The sequence below is a fragment of the Lagenorhynchus albirostris genome, chromosome 14, assembly GCF_949774975.1.
Source record: "Lagenorhynchus albirostris chromosome 14, mLagAlb1.1, whole genome shotgun sequence".
In the NCBI taxonomy this organism is placed as follows: domain Eukaryota; kingdom Metazoa; phylum Chordata; class Mammalia; order Artiodactyla; family Delphinidae; genus Lagenorhynchus; species Lagenorhynchus albirostris.
Window position 1 is genome coordinate 45,713,525 of NC_083108.1, and position 20,777 is coordinate 45,734,301.

Here is a 20,777-nt window from a genome sequence, read left to right on the forward strand (position 1 = left end):
ACTTGGTAAAACTTCTATTAAGTGGTAAATGAACCCAAACTTTCATAATAAAATTATCCCATAAGTATTAGTTATGTAATACTGTATAACAGTTTACCCAAAACTTAGCAGCTGAAAACAACAGTAAACATTTATCATGTGACACAGTTTCTGTGGGGAACTCTGGAGTGGCTGGTTGGGTTGTTCTGGGTCAGGGTCTCGCAGGAAGTTGCAGTCAAGGAGACAGCCAGAGCTGCGGCCATGTGAAGGTTTGAGTGAGGCTAGAGAATGCGCTGTTCATGTGCGGGCAAGTTGATGCTGACTGCTGGCAGGAGGCCTCAGTTCCTCATTTGTTGTTGACTGGAGCCCTTGGTTCCTCACTGGCTATGGACAGGAGGTCTCAGTTCCTCTTTGGCTGTTGACGGTGGCCTCAATTCCCCATTGGCTCTTGACTAGAGACCTCAGTTCCTCATTGGCTGTTGACAGGAGGCCTCAGTTCCTCATTGACTGTTGACAGGAGGCCTCAGTTCCTTGCCACATGGGTCTCTCCTTTGGGCTGCTTGGGTGTCCTTGTAACATATTATCTGGCTTTCCTCAGAGGAAGTACTCTGAGAGACAACAAAATGGAAGCCACAATGTTTTTTGAGGCCCAACCTTGGAAATCACACTTGATTATTTCTGCAAAACCCTACTGGTTACAAGTCAGTCTAATTCAGTGTGGGAGCAGACAGCCCAAGGATACAAATGCCAGGAGGTGGGAAGATGAGGATCATTGGGGTCACCTTGGAGGCTGGCTACCACACCCTGTTATTAATCTTCAGTACATTCATTGTCAACTTTAAGGATTTATGATGCATTCTTAGACAAGTTAAAGACTCTCCAAAAAGATAGGGTTTTTTTTTTTGTTTTTTTTTGTTTTTTTTTGTTTTTGCGGTACGCAGGCCTCTCACTGTTGTGGCCTCTCCCGTTGCGGAGCACAGACTCCGGACGCGCAGGCTCAGTGGCCATGGCTCACGGGCGGAGCCGCTCCGCGGCATGTGGGATCTTCCCGGACCGGGGCACAAACCCGTGTCCCCTGCATCGGCAGGCGGACTCTCAACCACTGCGCCACCAGGGAAGCCCAAAGATAGGGTTTTTTAAACATCTTTTTTATAATTTTTTTAATGATTCAGGACTTGAATAGCATTTTTGAAAATTCATGAAAGCGTTTGAGGCCCCTAGTATATAAAAATTTATAATCAAAGGTACATAGTGGCTTGCCCAATAAAAATCTTTAATGAGGAGGTACCCCATCATACTTGGTAATGAATGAAACCTTTAAATGGGCCATTCATGCCATTTATCTGTTTGTATCATTGAAATAAATTGCATCAAACAAGTCCTCTGGAAATCACCCAAATGAATAGAATGTGAGATTAATCAAGATGCCAGTTAAATGAATTCTACACTTTGGGCAGCTGCACAGGGGAAGGATTATACGTTTTCCACCTTACAGTCTAGGATTTTAAAAGACACGAAGGGCTGATAGAAAAACTTAAAGTTTACATGAGCTTCCATAAACTCTCAGTAACTAGCTCCATCTGTGACAAGTTGATAAACGACAAGAAGGTGATGGCTGGAAGGGTGGCCCTCACTTACTCATCGCAAAACCAAGGCTCTCACCTCAACTGTGGTGTTTACACACACCACTGCCCTGGTGCAATGTTTCCTATCTAAGCCTGTAAACATGCTGAAGTGTCCCAGAAACCCTGACTGAACTCCTGCCCAAACTGTTACCTCATCTCATTCATGTTTGTGCTGGCAAATGTCGTGAACAAGTCATTTCTTCCTCAGCCTCATCTTCCTCGTCGCCCACTGCTCTTCAGACCCTCACATCCTCTTACTATTCCCTCTCTGCTAAAACTTCTCACTCATTGTCTAGCAACAACCGCGTGAACTCAGCGGTATCGGATGCTGTTGGCACCCCTGATACTTCTTAAAACTTTATTTATGGTACATGACTTTGTGCTCTTTTGATCTCCATGGAGGTCTGCTTCTCCTTCTGTCTTCTCATCGTCCTTCGTCACAATACAAGAGTAGAATTTTTGTTTTCGTGGTCACTGTCTTCAGCCCAGCCCTCTGTTCTGTCTGTCTTTATGTTTCCATTTCCCCCCCTCAGCTCCAGCCATCTTCTCAAGATGCACATTTTCTGCATCTATAATTTCAGTTTTGATCTCTCTCCCAAACTCCGTCTCCTGGTAGCACTTCAAACTCATGAAGTCCAAAACTGAACTCATCATTCCCATGCTCCCACCCTATTTTACCATTTCCCCAAATTGCATCACTGCACCCAAAGTCAACTAGCAGCCATTCATCTTGACCTTTCCTTTTCCCTTGCACTTCATATTTTGTAAACTCCTGGGCCCTATAGGTTCTGCCTTCCTACCGTCTCCTACACCCCTCACTTCCCTCCTCTCTGCTCCCACTGTCATACGCAACCAATTACCTCTTGCCCAACCTCTGGGACAGGGGTCCCCAACTCCCCGGCTGCAGACCTTTGGAACCAGGCTGCAGGAGGTGAGTGGCGAGCGAGTGAGCAAGGCTTCATCTGCTGCTCTCCATCGCTCCCCATCGCTCCCCACCACTCCCCACTGCTCCCCACCACTCCCCATCGCTCCCCATTGCTCCCCACCGCTCCCCACTGCTCCCTACTGCTCCCCATAGCTCCCCACCACTCCCCACCACTCCCCACCGCTCCCCATCACTCCCCACCACTCCCCATCACTTGCATTACCACGTGAACCATCCCTCCCCTCCCTCGTCCATGGAAAAATTGTCTTCCACGAAACCGGTCCCTGGTGCCAAAAAGGTTGGGGACCGCTGCTCTAGGATACTTCCTCCTATGGAAGGCTACTCTCATTCAGGTTTTTAAAGCAAGCCCTAAACATGACCGTTCTTACTCAAATAGCCTTGTCCTACATAGCCCATTACTGTTTCTTTTGCCAAGAATCAATCCTTTCCCCTTTTCAAATTCCCCAAATCACATGTATCTCTCAAGGCCAAAATCTAATACTACTTTCTCCGTAACTTCATGGGCACCCTTTTATTTCTTAAAATAATCGTTTCATCCTCTCATGTCTTTAAACATTTATACACTTTGGGGGCACATCTCATTTCATGTTATATTGTCTGTCCTTTACCTTCCCAAGTAGGTTGTAAGAGGCCATGGTCTTATCTTAGTCAGGTGTCTACCCCCATGTAGAACAGTTTGATCTGTGGGGATTTGCACCTTGTAGGTTTATTGTTGAGTAAATGGCTCTTACTAACAAGATTTTTTAAACCCAGAAGCATGTTTAATGAATACTCATTAATTTTTGACTTTCGTAAATTGATTTGAGAATATTTTTCAGCCCTTTCCTCTGTGCCCAGTCATCTCTAGAAGAATGTGGGACACGGCTGACCTAGTGACTGTGTCTGAAAATTACCATAAACTGGGCTTTCATCTTAGTTGCATCATATTCTCATGGCTGCACATTGCAACTGACCTGCCACTTCTTATTTCAGGGAGAGTGGAGCAGAAAAGAGAACAAAGAGCAGCTTCAGGTAAGATGTTGACTAATTGGCCTCAGCTTTATGTCGTGTTTTTACTTCCACCTTGAAAAAAAAGTCTATTTGCAATGTAGTATTCAAAAACTCACCTAAAACTGTAATAGTTTATAATCCTAGACTTGACTGATTTTAAATTAATTAAAATAAATGAATGCATTTAGCTTTTTCACTTCCACATCAGTCATGTCCTTTTCATCCTATCTTTCTATTCAAACAAAAATGAGATGGCCTGTTATTTAATTTTTCCATGATTATCCATTTAAAAGGTAAGTGTTGCAAGCACCGATTTCAAAATATGAAGGTTGTAATCGTTGACAACTATTTCATCTTCCCAAATACGTATGAATCTCGATTATTTTTCTTAAACCCATTTATGTAGCTAATGTTTTTCAGGACAGTGTCAACTACTTAACCAAGAAGAATCTTTACATTTTGGAGAAATTTTAAAAAACATTCCACTTCTAAATCCTAATATATATTCAGAAGTGAGTGACGCTTTGTCGCAATGCCATTGCACATAGTAGGGGGTCAATATTTGCTATCTAATACAAAAATGAGTCTTTACATTTCCATATTTTCATCACTTGGCTTTTGGCTTAAAGTCATAAGGTAAGATACATTTACCAATTAAATCTTTGCATAAGGGCAACCTTCCAGCTCCCAATGCCCTAAACTTGTCAATATTTGTAGAGAATTCTAATTTGGCATATACACCTATGCCCACCACCCTTCCGAAGTCTTCACCAACCCACTATTTTATGATATGTGAGAGCGCCCAACATAAAGACACATTACTCCCAAACACCATCTTTTTTCATTTTTTTAGTCTGGTAACAATGCATTATGTGTGTTTCCAAACAGTGAAGTCAACAGAAGACCAAAATCTGTGTTAATCAAAAAATGTATAAACAGCCTAAACCCCTGTCTCTTTTCTCCTTCCCAACCTTAGCATTCATCTCAGACAACTGGGCAACTCACTACCTGCATGATTTCCCTCTTAGATGTTATTGTTTGCATTCTCCTTGTGGCTCTTTTAAAACCTGATCACGAATACCAAAAAAAATGTAAAGGCAAGCAAGTATCTGGTGTCCTCACAGATGTACTTTCCTCTATTATTGCTCCTTGGGGGAAAATTATTTATACTGTTTCTGAAATGCTATTGCTATGATCCTGTAGGTATGGGCTTAAATAAACTTTATAGTTGGGAAGAAAGCTAAATTGGCCAAAGTGTTAAACCAAATGCCTCTTTCAGTTCCCTCCATGCTCATAGATTCTGATATGCTGTGTGACCAAGGTGACACAAAGGACTAGAGAGAGAGGCAGGAAATGAACTCAGATTTCTTCATTCCTTATTCTTCCCAGTGTCCCCCATTCCTAAACTTTCTTTTTAAATCAGAGTGCTAGTCAGTTTGACACTGTATTAGTCTTCTTGCTTAATAAAATATTTTTCAACAGTTGGAAAATCTTTTTAAGGCAACAGGAGACACTAATCACCAGGGTTCTGAGGAAACTCCCTTTATTAACGGAGCTAATTTTCCCCAGCTGATTCACAGCTTGTCACTGTGTCCCATTTCTATGAGAAAGTGAAAGAAACTTTCTATGAGAAAATGAAGTCAAGGAGAACTAATGGATAGAGCTCAAATTATTGGGGACATTTTTTTGACTCCTCATTTCAAAGAACACAAATCCTGCCCTGGGGAAATCGACATTTGTAAAGATAGTCTGAGTTTTCAAAATTGAGACATAACCTTTGCCAGTGTGGTCCTAAGTATCACCATGTTCAATTTGTGGTGCTAGAATGAATGTCTGCCTCTTTATAAAGCATGTGCCTGAGATACCAAGAACACCATGGGCATCCCTGCTTCTCACTTCCTGCCTGGACTTCTTTATATCATTCGTTGTTCATTCTGCTCAGATTCTATGTCCTGCTTGCTGTATTAGACAATACACCCCACACCCTTTTGCTTATATTGGGTCTATCTCCCAGTATGGGAGAAAGAATTTAGAAGAAAAATATTGTAGACAAAAAAAAAAATTCCCCATTAAAATAGGGACTTCCAGGACCCTCACTTTTTGGGTAGGTAAAGTTGCACTAAGAATCTTGCACTAAGATGAAAGTTACAGAGGTAAGTTTTTACTCAGAAAAATAAATAACTTTCTAACAAGGAAACCTCTCCAGGACTGGAAAGAATGAGATTGTGTGAGTAAAACTGTACAAAGGTTGGGCCATCACCTGCAAGGGATGTTGATAAGAGATTCATGAAGAGTTTGGTTGGATCATTCCTAAAGTTCTTTCCAATTTTATGTCTATGATTCTACTTACCATTATTACTTTATTGAAATGGTTCTACTGTGTGTGTACGGATCAACACAAAATAAAGCCTTCTAGGGCTTCCCTGGTGGCGCTGTGGTTGAGAGTCCACCTGCCGATGCAGGGGACACGGGTTCGTGCCCCGGTCCGGGAAGATCCCACATGCCGCGGAGCGGCTGGTCCCGTGAGCCATGGCCGCTGGGCCTGCGCGTCCGGAGCCTGTGCTTCGCAATGGGAGAGGCCACAGCAGTGAGAGGCCCGCGTACCACAAAAAAATTAAAAAATAAAGCTTTCTAAATGGCTCACATTATATAACTGGATGAATCATGTTCCAAAACTTAGCTAAATCAGTTTAGACTGAGTTGCTTAGTGGAGCATATAACTAATAGGGCTAAGACTATGAAATAAAATTCTTCTATAGGATATTTAGCTTCTTTGGGGGAAAAGTTGTTGTTTGCAACCCCAGCTGTCATTTCAAGTATGATGCTGTTTTCGATAATCCAGGAATGAGTCACAAGAGAATATGTATAACCTGATATCATTTTTGAAAAGCTATGGTAAGCTTAGTCACTTTTGAAAAATAATTCAAAACATATGCCTCCTGACATTGGATTTGGAAACCCGTGTCAAATTCATAAAACATGGCCAGCAACATCAAAGCTAAATTTGGCTATTTGGGTTGGTAAAGAATATTTAAAATATGTGGTGGTGTAATGGTAAACAGACAAATATTAGGAGTCGTGTTACTAATATCGTCAATTACCTATTCGCCCTTGATTATTTTAAGGACCCAATGTCCTCACCAGAAAAATAGAAAAAAAAAAAAAAACAGCTATATTCCATAGATATCTGCCTAAAACCTTTATTGAGTTTGAAGTGTTTTTATCTTATTAGAAAAATCCCTTTTGAGGTCAAGGAATTCTTGCTCTTTAAAAAGCAACACAGGGCTTCCCTGGTGGTGCGGTGGTTGAGAGTCCGCCTGCCGATGCAGGGGACGCGGGTTCGTGCCCCGGTCCGGGAAGATCCCACATGCCGCGGAGCGGCTGGGCCCGTGAGCCATGGCTGCTTGGCCTGCGCGTCTGGAGCCTGTGCTCCGCAACGGGAGAGGCCACAACAGTGAGAGGCCCGCGTACCACACACACACAAAAAAAGCAACACAGCAAAAAATACAAAAAATTCTCGCAGAGAAAGGTGCTCCATAAATTATTATTTAGAAAAAGATAAATTAGAAGGCTTACTAGGGTAGGCTATACAGACGCCATCTGTTAAATATATATTGTTCCAATTTTTCCAAAAAGGAGAACACTTTCAAGTCCAGTTAAGTATTAAGTAAAGAATAGCCCTAGTGGACCAGAGAATGGAGTCATCAGTATAGATGATAGTGAGGGTTTCAAAATGAATTTGCCTTCTTTTCATTTATGACATCAGAACATCCCTAAAGTTCAAGTTGTTTTTTTCATTTGCATAATTTGCAAAAACTAACCGGTAAAGAACAATGCTATTTTTTTCTCAACTTAAAAGGTGGAATTTATTATTGGAAATTCAGCAAATGGTAGAACATCTGCTTTGCAAGTTTAGATCTTGCTACTTACTCTTTGACTGGGCTTTTCGCTTCTGTGAAATGTTCTAAAACAGAAATAGTACCTCCATTTTAAAACTTTTAAACACACATTGAACATGCAGTCATTCAGGTTTTTAAAAAGTTAGATACTGAATAAATCCTTCCATCTGTGCGGGAATAGCATGTTCATTTTCTTACACGTTACTCATTTATTGAACGCAAATTTTCACATGGATGCATATCTAGCGTGATTTTCATCTGTGCTATTACTATTTTGTAATGCTTTTTGCCACAGTTCTGATACCTCAGAAAACCCTCAAAAATAAACATGAGAAGACCTAATTTGTCATTGTCTTCATTACTGGTGACCAACAGGAAACATGAAGTTAGCAGGCAGGTTGTGTTGCAACAAGTACGCTTAAGTAAACTATCATTCTTGAAAAGTCTATCATTTCTTGGATTTTTTAACATCTACATGTTTTATTCTCACTTTGAAAATCATTATTCCAGTTAGAATCAAGGTTGAAAATGCATACCATCCTAACTTGTTCATAGCTTACAAATCTCTTGTCACTTAATAATACTATATAACGTATTTGAAGGTTGCTAAGAAAGTAGATCTTAAAAGTTCTCATCACAAGAAAAAAAGAAAGCTTGTAACCATGTGCAGTGACAAATGTTAACTAGACTTACTGTGATGATCATTTTGTGATATATACAAATATTGAATCATGTTGTACACTTAAAATTAATATAATGTTACATGTCAATTATATCTCAATTAAAAAAAAACAAACTCTTGTCTTGATTCCATCTCATTTAGCACCACCAAGAGGACAGAGAAGGAATCTGAGGAGGCATTTAGAAGTTGATGCATTCAATTTGCTAAACATTTTTGCAGTCCAGGCTTTGTGCTTGATACCGGAGATGCAGTGGTGAATAAGATATGGCATTAACGTTCATTCACTTTCTGGGGGAGAAAAACAAATGCATACAGATTATAATCCAGTGTGAAGAGTGCCTTCTAGAGAATCATGTACTAGGTGTCCTGAGGATTTCAAAGAAGGGTTCATGGAAGAGGGGAGACTTGAGCTGATCCTTGAAGAAAGAATTGGAATTCACTAGATGGAAAAGGGGAAGGGCTGGCTTTCCAGAGAGGTAAAGACAAGAAGAAGCATGGCCTATTGAGGGAAAGGTTTGTGGTTAAGTAAGACTGGATGGAGTATAGTCATAAATAGGCAAGAGGCAAGAGATGTGGCCAGAAAAATAAGCATGAGGCAGAATTAACAAGGGCCATTTTGCCCTTCCGTGGAGTTTGACCTTTATGCCATAGGTGTGGGGAGCTAACGAAGGGCAAGGAATTACATGATCTATTTGCATTTTATAAAATTCCTCCAGAGGAAGTGTGGATTGGAAGGGGAATTGACTGGAGGCAGGGAAATCAGGTGGTATATCACTTTAATTATCAAAGAATGATAGGATGAAGGTCTCGGGGGTCTTTACTAAGACAGTGTCATTATCGAGGAAGCTAAGGAAATGAATGCAGATATATTTACAAGATAGAATTGGCCTGCTTGATTGGCTATGGGAGGTAGAGAAGGATGACTCCTAGGTTTCCAGCCTAAGATATGAGATGAATAGTGCATCCTGTGTAGGGAACACAGGAGGAGGGACAGGTCTGGTGGGGAAAATGATAAATTGAGTTATATCTTTGTTGACTGTAGCGTGACCTATGAGCTATAAAGGCAGAAATGTCAAGAATGCTAAATAAGCAGCAGGCATTACAAGCCTGGAGCTCCAGAGAGAGGTCTGAGATGCAGGCTTGCCTGTCAAGTTGGTACCTGGATAAGAGTTGAAGCCCTGGTTATGAACGAGCTGCCCAAAGGGACACGGGGGTGTGAGAAAAGAGGCAGGGATGAGTCCTTGGAAAAATCCCTAATGTGAACAAAGAACACAGTAAGAGGAACCAGAGGCTACAGCCTAGGAAAGATCTAGGTTGTCTTGTGAGAGTAGCAGGATTCTCTGTCTCTGAATCCAAGAGAAGAAAAAAGACAGAAAGAAGAAGGAATTGGTCAAGCATGTCAAATGCCACAGGGCAATCAAATAAAATAAGCACCTAAGAAACGTCCACTGGAGTTGGGGGAAAAAATCTGCTGGTCGTCACAAAGGAATTACTTTTTAAGAGTTCTATTAGTGAAATCCAGATAGCAATGGGTTGAGTGAGGGAGTAGAGAACAAATAAGAACAAATACGAACTGGTTCTTTGTTTGCCTGTGAAAAGGAGGAAGGAGAGAGACAGAATCATTATGTCCGGGAATTGATGTGTACTGAGACCTGCTATTTCAGGCTCTGTGCTCAGTGCCTTCCATTTTACCCTCAAAATGGCCTTGCAAACTTTGTTTATGGTCAACATTTTAAAAATTAGAAAACCGAGATGTAGAGAAGTTAAATAACTTGCCTTTGACCCCATGTGTTAACTGGTGGAGCCAGAAATGGCACTGGGGCAGTGGCATTGAGCCTGTGTTGTCTGGGGAGACATCTGGAGTGAACTGTTTGTGCTTTTCTCTTCCCAGCTCTGTGCTCAGTGAGGTCATGTAGGTAACTTCAACTGGCCATGGTGGGAGCATTTACACCACAGAAATTGGCAAACGTTACAAACCAGAGTTGGTTGATTTGTTTGCTTGTTCCTGGAGAGCCAGTTGTTAAACACTGACAAGCACAGCACTGGGTCTCCGTCTGAGTGACAGCAAAGCCTCAGCATTTCCCACTGCCTAGTATATGTGACTTCGCCAAGGTCACTTGGTTAGCTAAAAACAACAGAGTTGAGACTGGAACCCAGACCTGTGATTCACATCCATTCCTACACGGGCCCCAGGGCTTTGATGAAAAAATAAGTAAAATGTTCATTCCTCACATTCTATACCCAAATGGTCCATGTTGGTATAAACGATGTCTCGTCTTTATCCATGCTCTGGTTCTAAACTACCAGGCTTCTGCTTCAGCCTCCCAGGCAATCCATCTCTGGGGTGTTTGCCTTTTTGTTTTTGTTTTTGTTTTTTTGCGGTACGCGGGCCTCTCACTGTTGTGGCCTCTCCCGTTGCGGAGCACAGGCTCCGGACGCGCAGGCTCAGCGGCCATGGCTCACGGGCCCAGCCGCTCCGCGGCATGTGGGATCTTCCCGGACCGGGGCACAAACCCGTGTCCCCTGCATCGGCAGGCGGACTCTCAACCACTGCGCCACCAGGGAAGCCCCAGGTGTTTGCTTTTTTAAACAGCTTTCCTGAAGCATTGACTCTCTGAACTATGTTAATGAAATCTATTTTAAAAAATAACCAATCTTCTCCGGGTTTGTGGTTTCAGAACAGTATTCGTCAGCGAGTGAAATAAGTTATCTTAGATGCATTTTTCCATCCACAAAATGGAAGACAGACACACTGGCTGTTCATTAAAAGGAGTCCTGAAGAGTTTATTTTTAAACAAACTTCATTTTCCAGCTAGTCGAATTTATGATAGAGAATGAATAAGCAGCCCAGCTGTGCCACATTATTCAAAACTCCCTTAAATTTCATTGTGTAACACTGCATTTAAAACAGTATGTGTATGCAAAGTAAACAAATCTAAAATGATAAATAGCTAATGTGGGAGAAATTGCCAGGTCACCCCACATGGTCCAAGTGCAGGTATGAAAACGTCTCCTGGAAATTCCCTCCGCATGTTTAATTTGGATTGCTGTTATGGTGCACAGAACAGGATTTATTTGCACAGAATTGAGGCCTGAAACATTCTTTAGGTGGTAGAGGAGAAATATTCTTTTTAGCTGCATCACAATAGACTTTACCTTAAAGCAGCGTGGCTCATCGTAAAACTGAAAAAGAAGAACTTTTATCTGGGTTGATTCTTGAACAACATATATGTGTTCCTTTTATCCACAAGATAAAATAAGGTTTTGTAATTTTGTTAGCCAAAAATTACTTCAGTCTTTCATCTTAACTATTCTATAAGAAAGCCACAAGGAATTCCCAATTAAAATGGAAAATAACTCAAATAAAAATGGACTTTCAGGAGGTATATGATAGACCTTATTAAGGCAGTATAAGCGAAAGCAGTTCTCAACAAAATTAGGCTCACACTAGTTTGAATTTATTTTGGAAGTTGCACCAAAGGGCATCTGAGGTGTGTATATCAGTCAATATAATAGTAACTACACTTTTGTCTGACCTGATTTGCTCCATTCCTGAGCATTCTAGGTCAATGCATATTTTGATTAGTTAAAAGTTGTACTTCTACTAACAAAGGATTAAAAATGCCCACAGAAATAGAATATAGGTGATCCTGTGGCTTTCTTGTGAAAGGAGTCTTAAGTCATACCTGATTTTCCCACAGAGAAAACAATGAACTTGTATTTCTAACCAAAGGAACAGACGCCCAACTTTTTTTTTTTCATAGAAATGATCACAGACATTTTAATCAACTGTAAATGATATACTTGTACACTGTGTCACTGAAAACCTTCTAAAGGGAACGTAGTCATTTGAGCTGAGCAATACAGTAATCAATTGTATAAATTATCCTATTATCTCACTGAAAATCCCCGATAAGATGATTTGTATGACAGGAGAGAAGCCAGGAGACTAGGAGGAAATAAGAAACACCTGCAGACTGCTCACCCCAGAAGTGAGGTTATGACTTGAGTGGCAGTTGGAGGAACTCTCAACGGGGCAGAGCCTTGGTTGAAGTAGAGAGAGCCAGGAAGGGGAAGACCAGAGCCTTCAGAAACAGCTGAGTAAACTGATCACACATTCATACTGAGGGATTACTACACGAATGACTACATTACTGATTCGAGAAAGCATATTTAATCTGTGTTCCACGTGACCATCAGTGTCTTGGCTTCTTGAACCACTTATAGACGATGATCCTGACCACAGCCCATGCCTTTGTTTGACCATCTTTACCTCGTTTGAATCCTTACAGAATGTCTCTTGAATCTATCTTTGTTTGCCTGTCTTAGCTTATACAACTTCACCATGGAGTTATTAGCATGACTGTAAATCTGTAACACATTTCTTACTGCACAGAAACAATCTGTATTTCTCTGTCAAATGTGGTCCTTTCCTCCTCAAAAATATCCCTGAAATGCAATTCCACCCAAGCCTTCTCTGAAAACACAGCTTTCTATTTCATTGATAATTTGAGACAAAACGCCACATTCAAACCTGACTTTATCTAATGCATTTTTCTCTTGTTTTCTTTGTCTATTTTTGCACCTAATCTGCTGACTTCCCTGCCATTTAAAAATATTCATGTGGGAATAGATAGATAAGCAAATGTGAACTATGTTAAATTTGATCTTTTTCATTGACCCTGTAATACCTAGAAATACACTCACTTACTGGAGTAATATAGCTACTTTCCCTATAAGGTTTTAAAAAAATTTTTTAATTGCAATAAATACACATAACAAATGTTACCATCTTAACCATTTTTAAGTGTGCAGTTCAGTGGCATTGAGGACATTCACCTTGTTGCACCAGCATCGCCACCATCTATCCACACAGCTCTTTCCATGTTGCAAAACCCAAACTCTGTACCTGTTAAACAACTCCCCTTTATTCCCTTCCCCCAACCTCTGGCAACCACCCTTCTACTTTCTGTCTGTATGAACTTGACTACTCTAGGTACCTCATATAAATGGAATTATGCAGTATTTGTCTTTTTGTGACCGGTTTATTTCACTCAGTATAATGTCCTGAAGGTTCATCTATGCTGTAGCATGTGTCAGGATTTTCTTGCCTTTTAAGGCTGAATAATATTCAGTTGTACGTGTATACTGAAATTTGTTTATCCATTCATCCATCAGTAGGCACTTGGGTTGCTTCCACCTTTTGGCTATTATGAATAATAATGCTGCTGTGAACATGGGGGAGCAAGTACCTCTTTGAGACTCTGCTGTCAATTCTTTTGAGTATATACCCAAAAGTTAAATTGCTGGATCATCTGGTATCCTGTAAGGTTTTAACTTAGGCAGAAAGAATCATTATATTTGTAAGATTCTCTAGATTTTATAGTTGCTTGCTTATAGTTGTTTGCTTGCTTTGGTTTTGTTCCCTCTCTCTTGCTTTCTTCTAGATTAACCATATCCCATAGAAATACAATACAAACCCCAGAGGTAAATTTAAAATTTTGAGTAGCCACAGTTTAAAAAGTAAAAAGAAATAGATGAGATTAATTTAATGATATGCTCTTTAACCCAGTATATTAAAAATATTATCATTTCAACCTCTAATCAGTATAAAAGATGATAAATGAGATACTACAGATTATGCATTTGCCAGACATGCAATGAAGATTAATAGAGTACGTGGTACGACAGTTAAAGAAAAATGTAGTCCCACCAAAACAACAAGGTGTGTTTAATAGAAAAGTGTTTTATACTGGTTTGGTTTTAAATGAAAATTTAAATTAATTAAAATTTAAAATTCAGTTCCTAAGTTGTCCTAGCTGCAGAGCAGGTGTTCAGTAGCTACATGTGGCCAGGGGCTACTGCAGTGGACAGTGCAGAGCTGAGCATTTTCATCATCACTGGAAGTTTTATTGGACAGAGATGCTCTAGGCTCTGATATCCCTGAGGGCCAGGAACTTGGATGTCTCTTTTATCAGCAAAGCTTTATCATCTGGTGCCTAGTAAGTGTTGAATATGTATTTGTTGGATGATCTACTAAATGTATTTAACAAGCTCTGCATTATCGAATGCTCTGCATCTAGCAGGCACTGTCATGGCACTGGGGCCTTACTGAGTAAGTTTATATCAGCAACATGTCCCGTCCTGGAATGTCTGTCCAGAGATTGAGGTCTTTGCAGGTTCTACGTTCTGTTTGCTTGGTTTCTGAGCTAGGTTTTGAATGAAATGGGAAAATGTATTGAAAGCAAATACAGAAGTTGATTGTATGGTTCTGTTTTGTTCCTGGGGCCTCCCGCAGGGCCTAAAATAATTAAATATTGGTTCAACAAATGAAGGAACAAGTGGCCTTGTGAACTCATCACACACAGAAAATGGCCCTGTGAGTTTCCTGAGGAAAGAAGTCCCTGAGAATGGTGGGAAGGAATTGTAAGGGGAGGACAAGAGAAAACCAGAGAAATGGGAACACACAGGAGAAAGGTATGAGCATCCTAGACGGTACATTTGAAGTGAGGAGAATCATCTGTAACCAACTCAGAGCCGTGAGCACTTCCTTATCCATAAATTAAAAGGCAAACTTTATTAGTTCTGCATATAAATGTCTGCAACCTAATTCCATTTGGAAGCGAAGTCATTCATTTATTCATTCATTTGTTGAACAAGCGTGTGCTTGCCTTCCCAGTGTCTGCTGTACCCAGGCCTTCTCAGCAGCGACAAACAGTAGTGCTCATTGTGTGCTAGGGGGACAGCTGTGCATTGACTTCCTAGCAATTATAAGGGCATTTGTGGAAAGTCAAGCAATAACATTCGAAATATCCTTAATCACCGTGTTTATAGAATCATCATTATAAACTAAAAAAAAAAAAAAAACTGCCTCATATTCAAAATACGTAACTCATACTTAATTCATATGTAACTATGGTTCTTTTTTGATATTAAATGACAATGTTAAAAAATCATTACAGTGGTTTATCTAAAAATAATTTTGGGCCTAAAATACCCAACACATAAAGTGTTATGACTATATCATTTAGGATGATGTTTTTGATTGTTGAATATATTAGAATGTTAGCATCTTCTTTCTTTATTTAACCTGATGCAAATGTACAGAATGTTTTTTAAGGTAAAATGTAAATTCATTCCTAGAATTTAATTTACCTTTCTTGTGTTTATCAAGAAAACAAGAAAAAATCATTTTCCTCCTCCACATGAGGAAGAAAATCAAGAGAGATAATCAAATGAATACTTTTTAACTCCATAGCAGAAATCTTTAAATAACAACTTCCTAACACATCTGGATTAGATCCTGGTTTCACACTGAGGAACCAATAATGTCCTATTCTTAGTATCCTAATTATAGTCACAATGTCTGAATTTCACTGAATTTTTCAGGAAGCATTTAAACTTGGCAGTAGTCAAAGTCATTGAGATTGTAAAAATCGATCAAACAAAAGGCCTGAAAGATGGATTTCGTTATCTCCTCTTTTTAAGTAACATGCAGTGATTGTTGGCAGAAATAGATAAAGCAAACAGATGCCTCTGATCCGCTTGCATTTTTCATCTTTTCACTCCAAAGACCACCCCGTTGTGTCCAGTATCATCACAGTAGGATCTAGTGCAGCGTTAACTCAGGGATCATACTCTTTTTCTGCTAGTAAGTTATCCGATTTAGCATTGTCACTCATGAGATAGTGTCAAAGGAATATCTTTGTTGGTGAAAAATAAAAGATTTGCATATAAGATGGCAGATATGATTAAACTTTTCATTCATATTTGCCGATAGAAATGGAAACACCAAGGCTAAGATGTGACTAATTTCGATTTTTTTTTAACCATTTGACTTCAGAACTTGTATAAGTAATGTAACACAGGCAGACCTCAGAGATATCAAGTGTTTGGTTCCAGACCACCACAAGAAAGTGACTGTCATGATAAAGTGAGGAACTGAGGATAAAAGATCCCTATTTTGAGTATCTTAAGTTCGAGATCACTATTACCTACCCAGCTAAAACACTCCTTGACCATCTATTGCAGAGACAGTGGGGCTGGAGGAAGTGGGTGGATTTGAGAAAAGTTTGAAGAAAGAATAAACAGCACTTGGTTATTAATGGCAAGTGAGCGTGAGGGAATTTGAGAGGAATTCCAAGGCCCCTGAGGGTGCCAGTCCCTGAGAGCGAGCTCTGGGGCGGGTGCATGGTTAGAAGAGGAGGACTTCATACTGAAGTAGGCACGGTTTTAGTGCTTTGGGAAGATCTACAGCCATGTGCTCTGAACACGTTCGTATTTCAGTCTGGAGCTCAGGTGAGAGACACAGTTTAGAAATTTGGGAGTCAGTGGTGTAAACATAGTCGTCCTCAGTGCCAACAAAGTAGATGAGATTTCTCCAAAAAGGCCTGTAGGGTGAAAACACAAAGAGACTGTATTTCAGATGAAAAGAAAAAGCTTGGCATGGACCATGCTGCTTAGCAAAACAATCCCGAAAATGCAGAGAAGGGAAAGAAGGATGTGAACACCCTTCCAAATCAGGTGCGTTATTTTATGGGCATAGCTCCTCTTCAGCTAGAACCTACAACGAGGGAATATTGGACCTGCGTGCAAGTCTCACAGTCAAAGAGCAAAACCTACAGCCGTAGGACAGGGCAATAAAGAATTCAGAAATTGAGACTTTTTTTTTTTTTTTTTTTTTTGCGATACGCAGGCTTCTCACTGTTGTGGCCTCTCCCATTGCGGAGCACAGGCTCCAGACGCACAGGCTCAGCGGCCATGGCTCACGGGCCCAGCCGCTCCGCGGCATGTGGGATCTTCCCGGACCGGGGCACGAACCCGTGTCCCCTGCATCGGCAGGCAGACTCTCAACCACTGCGCCACCAGGGAAGCCCCAGAAATTGAGTCTTTGATCTTGAATTCTTAGGTAGTTACATACACAGTGTTGGTGAGAATGCAAAATGGTGCAATCACTATGGAAAAGCAGTATGGAGATTCCTCAAAAAACTGAACCACCATGTACTCCAGCAATCCCTCTTCTGGGTATTTACCCAAAAGAATTGAAATCAGGATCTCAAAAGATATTTGCACTCCCATGTTCATGGCAGCATTATTCACAATAGCCAAGATGTGGAAACAACCTAAATAGCCATTGACAGATGAATGGATAAAGAAAATGTGGCACATACATACAATGGAATGCTATTCAGCCTTTGAAAAGAAGGATATTCTGCAACACACAACAACATGGATGAAGCTTGAGGACATTATGCTAAGTGAAAAAAGCTAGACCCAGAAAGACAAATATTATAAACATCCACTTATATGAGGTACCTAAGATAGTCCAAGTCATAGAATCAAAGAGTGAAATGGTGGTCACCAGGGTCTGATGAGAAGGGGAAATAGGAAGTTACTAATCTACGGGCATAAACTTTCAGTCAAGCAAGATGCTCTCCAGTCCTGCAGTACAACATTGTACCTATAATCAACAATAACGTACTGTGCACTTAAAAATCTGCTAAGAGGGCAGATTTTCAGAGAACATCTGGGCTGGCCGATTATCTTCCAGGCAGCTAAGGTCAACAGGAGACAAGCCAGAAGTGATGGATGCAGGGCCCTGTGACAGGGGCTGCGATGAGGGTGCCAGTTAATAAAACAAACCTACTTCTTCTGACTCCAAAACCGGAGAACTCTCTCTGCCCCACAGCTGCCTCTTTAGAATAATGGAAGATCTGTGTCTGGGAGGAAGTCTGGAGATGATCTGGTGCTAAGTTTTTATTTTACAAATGGATTAAATAAAGCCCTGAGAGAGTAACTTGTTCAAAGTCACACACCTGCTTTGGGGTGAAGTCTGTGCTGACATTGGGAGCATCCCTATTGGACTCTGATACTATTCGTGGGACTCTTTTCAAAGGAAATGAAACCAATTATGCATATGCCCACTGCATGCCATGTGGCTAAATCTACTCCTGGAAGAAGTCCAGGGTTAAGGTTAATAGTATAAGCTCTACGGCTTCCCTGGTGGCTCAGTGGTTAAGAATCCGCCTGCCAATGCAGGGGACACGGGTTCGAGCCCTGGTCGGGGAAGATCCCACATGCCGCAGAGTAACTAAGCCCGTGCGCCGCAACTACTGAGCCTGCACTCTGGAGCCCATGAGCCACAACTACTGAGCCAGCAAGCCACAACTACTGTGAAGCCCATGCACCTAGAGCCCATGCTCTGTAACAAGAGAAGCCACTGCAATAAGTAGCCCATGCACCGCAACGAAGAGTAGCCCCCGCTCACCGCAACTAGAGAAAGCCTGTGCGCAGCAACAAAGACCCAACACAGACAAAAATTAATTAATTAATTAAAAAAAAAGAGAGTATAAGCTCTAGTCTCAAATGACCAGGGCTGGAATCCCACCTCTGTCCCTTGGGAGTCATATGACCTTAACCTCTCTTGACTTACTCCCCTTATATGCAAAATGGAGATAATAATAGTATTATCTTGTAGAGTTATTATGAGGATTAAGGGGGAAAATACCTCTCAAGGCCCTGATGTCTATCTAGCTCATGGTATGTTCACAATAAATTTTAGCAGTCATTTTATTGCTTTTGATATTACTTTATATTACTCACCTCCATCTTTCAGCATCTGGGATGGAAATGTTAATAACACACACAGAGGTTTGTTTTTCTGGCATGTAGTGTGCATAAAATAAATATTTGTTGAGAGAGTGACAAAGGAAGGAAGAAAAGAAAAAAGAAAATGAGGGAGGAAGGATATGACATTAGAAGACCTTTCTTCATTGTCTGGCCCACATTCTGAAATGTGGAAATGTACAAGGTATTTTTATTATGAATAGTACCCCTTTTCTGATCTGCACAAAATGTAGCCATGCTTTTAAGATAATGTAGGAAAGCTCAAGAAGGAAGGTGTGTGTCTCCACGTGTTTTAGCGAGCTTCCTGCGTCTCTTAGCATCTCTGTTCGCTAGTCAGAGGTTCAGAGAGAACAGAGACAAAGTGCTTTCCCTTAACGAGCTTGCATGTGGGACAGACACTTGACACAATGATTTCTTTTTTAAAATATTTATTTATTTATTTGGCTGCATCGGGTCTTAGTTGCGGCACACAGGATCTTCCTTGCAGCATGCAGGATCTCTCATTGCGGTGCATGGGCTCTTCGTTGTGGCATGCAGGCTCTCTCTAGTTGTGGCGTGGGGCTCAGTAGTTGTGGCACACGGGCTTAGTTGCCCCACGGCATGTGGGATCTTGGTTCCCCCACCAGGGATCGAACCCACGTCCCCTGCATTGGAAGGCGGATTCTTAACCACTGGACCACCAGGGAAGTCCTGACAGAATGATTTCTATAACAAAAGATGCTTCTGTAGATGGTGGTGTGAGGGTTAGGAGCCTGCACTCTATGGCTGGACTGCCCGGGTTTGGATCCAGCACTTGGCAACTTTGTGACCTAGACAAGTTAAATAACCTCTCTGAGCCATGCTCTGACCTGTAAAGTAGGAATAGGCATTGTACTTACCAGATAAGGTCAAGGAACAAGTGAGTTTTTATACGTAAGTGCCTAGCCTGGCATGCTGTTTATTCCTGGGCTTTGCCTGCCTCTCAAATGAGTGATAACTACTAAAGTTCAGAAGACGACCACCCAGAACATGGAGAGATGAGGTCATCAAGGTTAGATCTTGAAGAAGGAATGGACTTTGTCAAACAGAAGGAAGAGAGTTGGCTATTTCAGGCTTGGGAATAGAAATAGACTTGGCCTTGTATAGGCAAGTTCTGAGTTGCTCAGTGATCATATTTTAATGAGCACTGAATGCAGAGTTAGATAGGATCTGGTAACAGTGAGAAGCAAATAGAGATCTTGAGGAGGAGATTAGCACAGGCAAAGTGGTTTTTTTAATGATTAATTTGGTATATTAACATTAGGATGGAGATTGAAATCAGGACGTCAGTTTGGAGACTATTGCAGTAGTCTAGACTTTGATGTGCTCAGGATCTTGGAGGGATTGATGGGAGGTTAATATAAAAAAGAAGAATGAGTATGAGACATAGAAAGAAAAGATCAGAAGGTGACTGGAAACAGGTGTGAGGAGGAGATGAGGGGGTTGTCAAAGTCGCAAGCCTGACTGACGGAGAAGTCTGTGTGATAGACACACATGTGCAAGTTCAGAGGGATGGGTGGTTTGTGGAAAAGGATTACGAGTTTCTTTCAAGTCTAGTCACATTTGATCCAACAATAGGACACCCATGTGGAAGCTAGAATTTGGAGAAGCAGAACTGAAGTTCAGGAGAGGTCAGAGCTAAACGTCTGTATATACTTGGGACTGAATCAAGTATAGGTGAAAGTGAGAGACAGGAGAGAGGGTGAAATTTCTGCGGAGATGGTAGGGCAAGAGTGAGGCAGGATAACATGCCAGCAAGTAATAGCAGTGAGGATCAGAGGAGGTGACATATATGACACCACATATGGGAGTGGGGGTGATGAAATACAACATAAATTGGAAAAACTTGGTGACTGCCCCGCTTCCTAGAATCTCAAAGCCAAAATGGACATTAAGACATTTTGTACATGAGGGAATTAGGGCTCAAGGAAGCTGAGTTCATTGGTTTCCCCTGAGATAGCTGCAGAATCGGACCTGTCCCTTTTCAGTGCTGTTCTCACTTTACAGGCTCC

General features: G+C 41.1%; 1 protein-coding gene and 1 long non-coding RNA gene across 2 annotated transcripts in view; one reads left to right on the forward strand and one right to left on the reverse strand.

The window, feature by feature from the left end:
• Nucleotides 1-20,777, forward strand: part of CHST9 (carbohydrate sulfotransferase 9) — a 234,275-nt gene that overhangs the window by 105,115 nt on the left and 108,383 nt on the right. The window contains exon 3 of the mRNA XM_060121292.1: nt 3,523-3,568. Within this exon, the coding sequence (XP_059977275.1) occupies nt 3,523-3,568 (46 nt within the window). The remainder of the gene's footprint in view (nt 1-3,522; nt 3,569-20,777) is intronic.
• Nucleotides 1-20,777, reverse strand: part of LOC132504173 (uncharacterized) — an 85,211-nt gene that overhangs the window by 9,795 nt on the left and 54,639 nt on the right. The gene's annotated exons all lie outside the window — the stretch shown is intronic.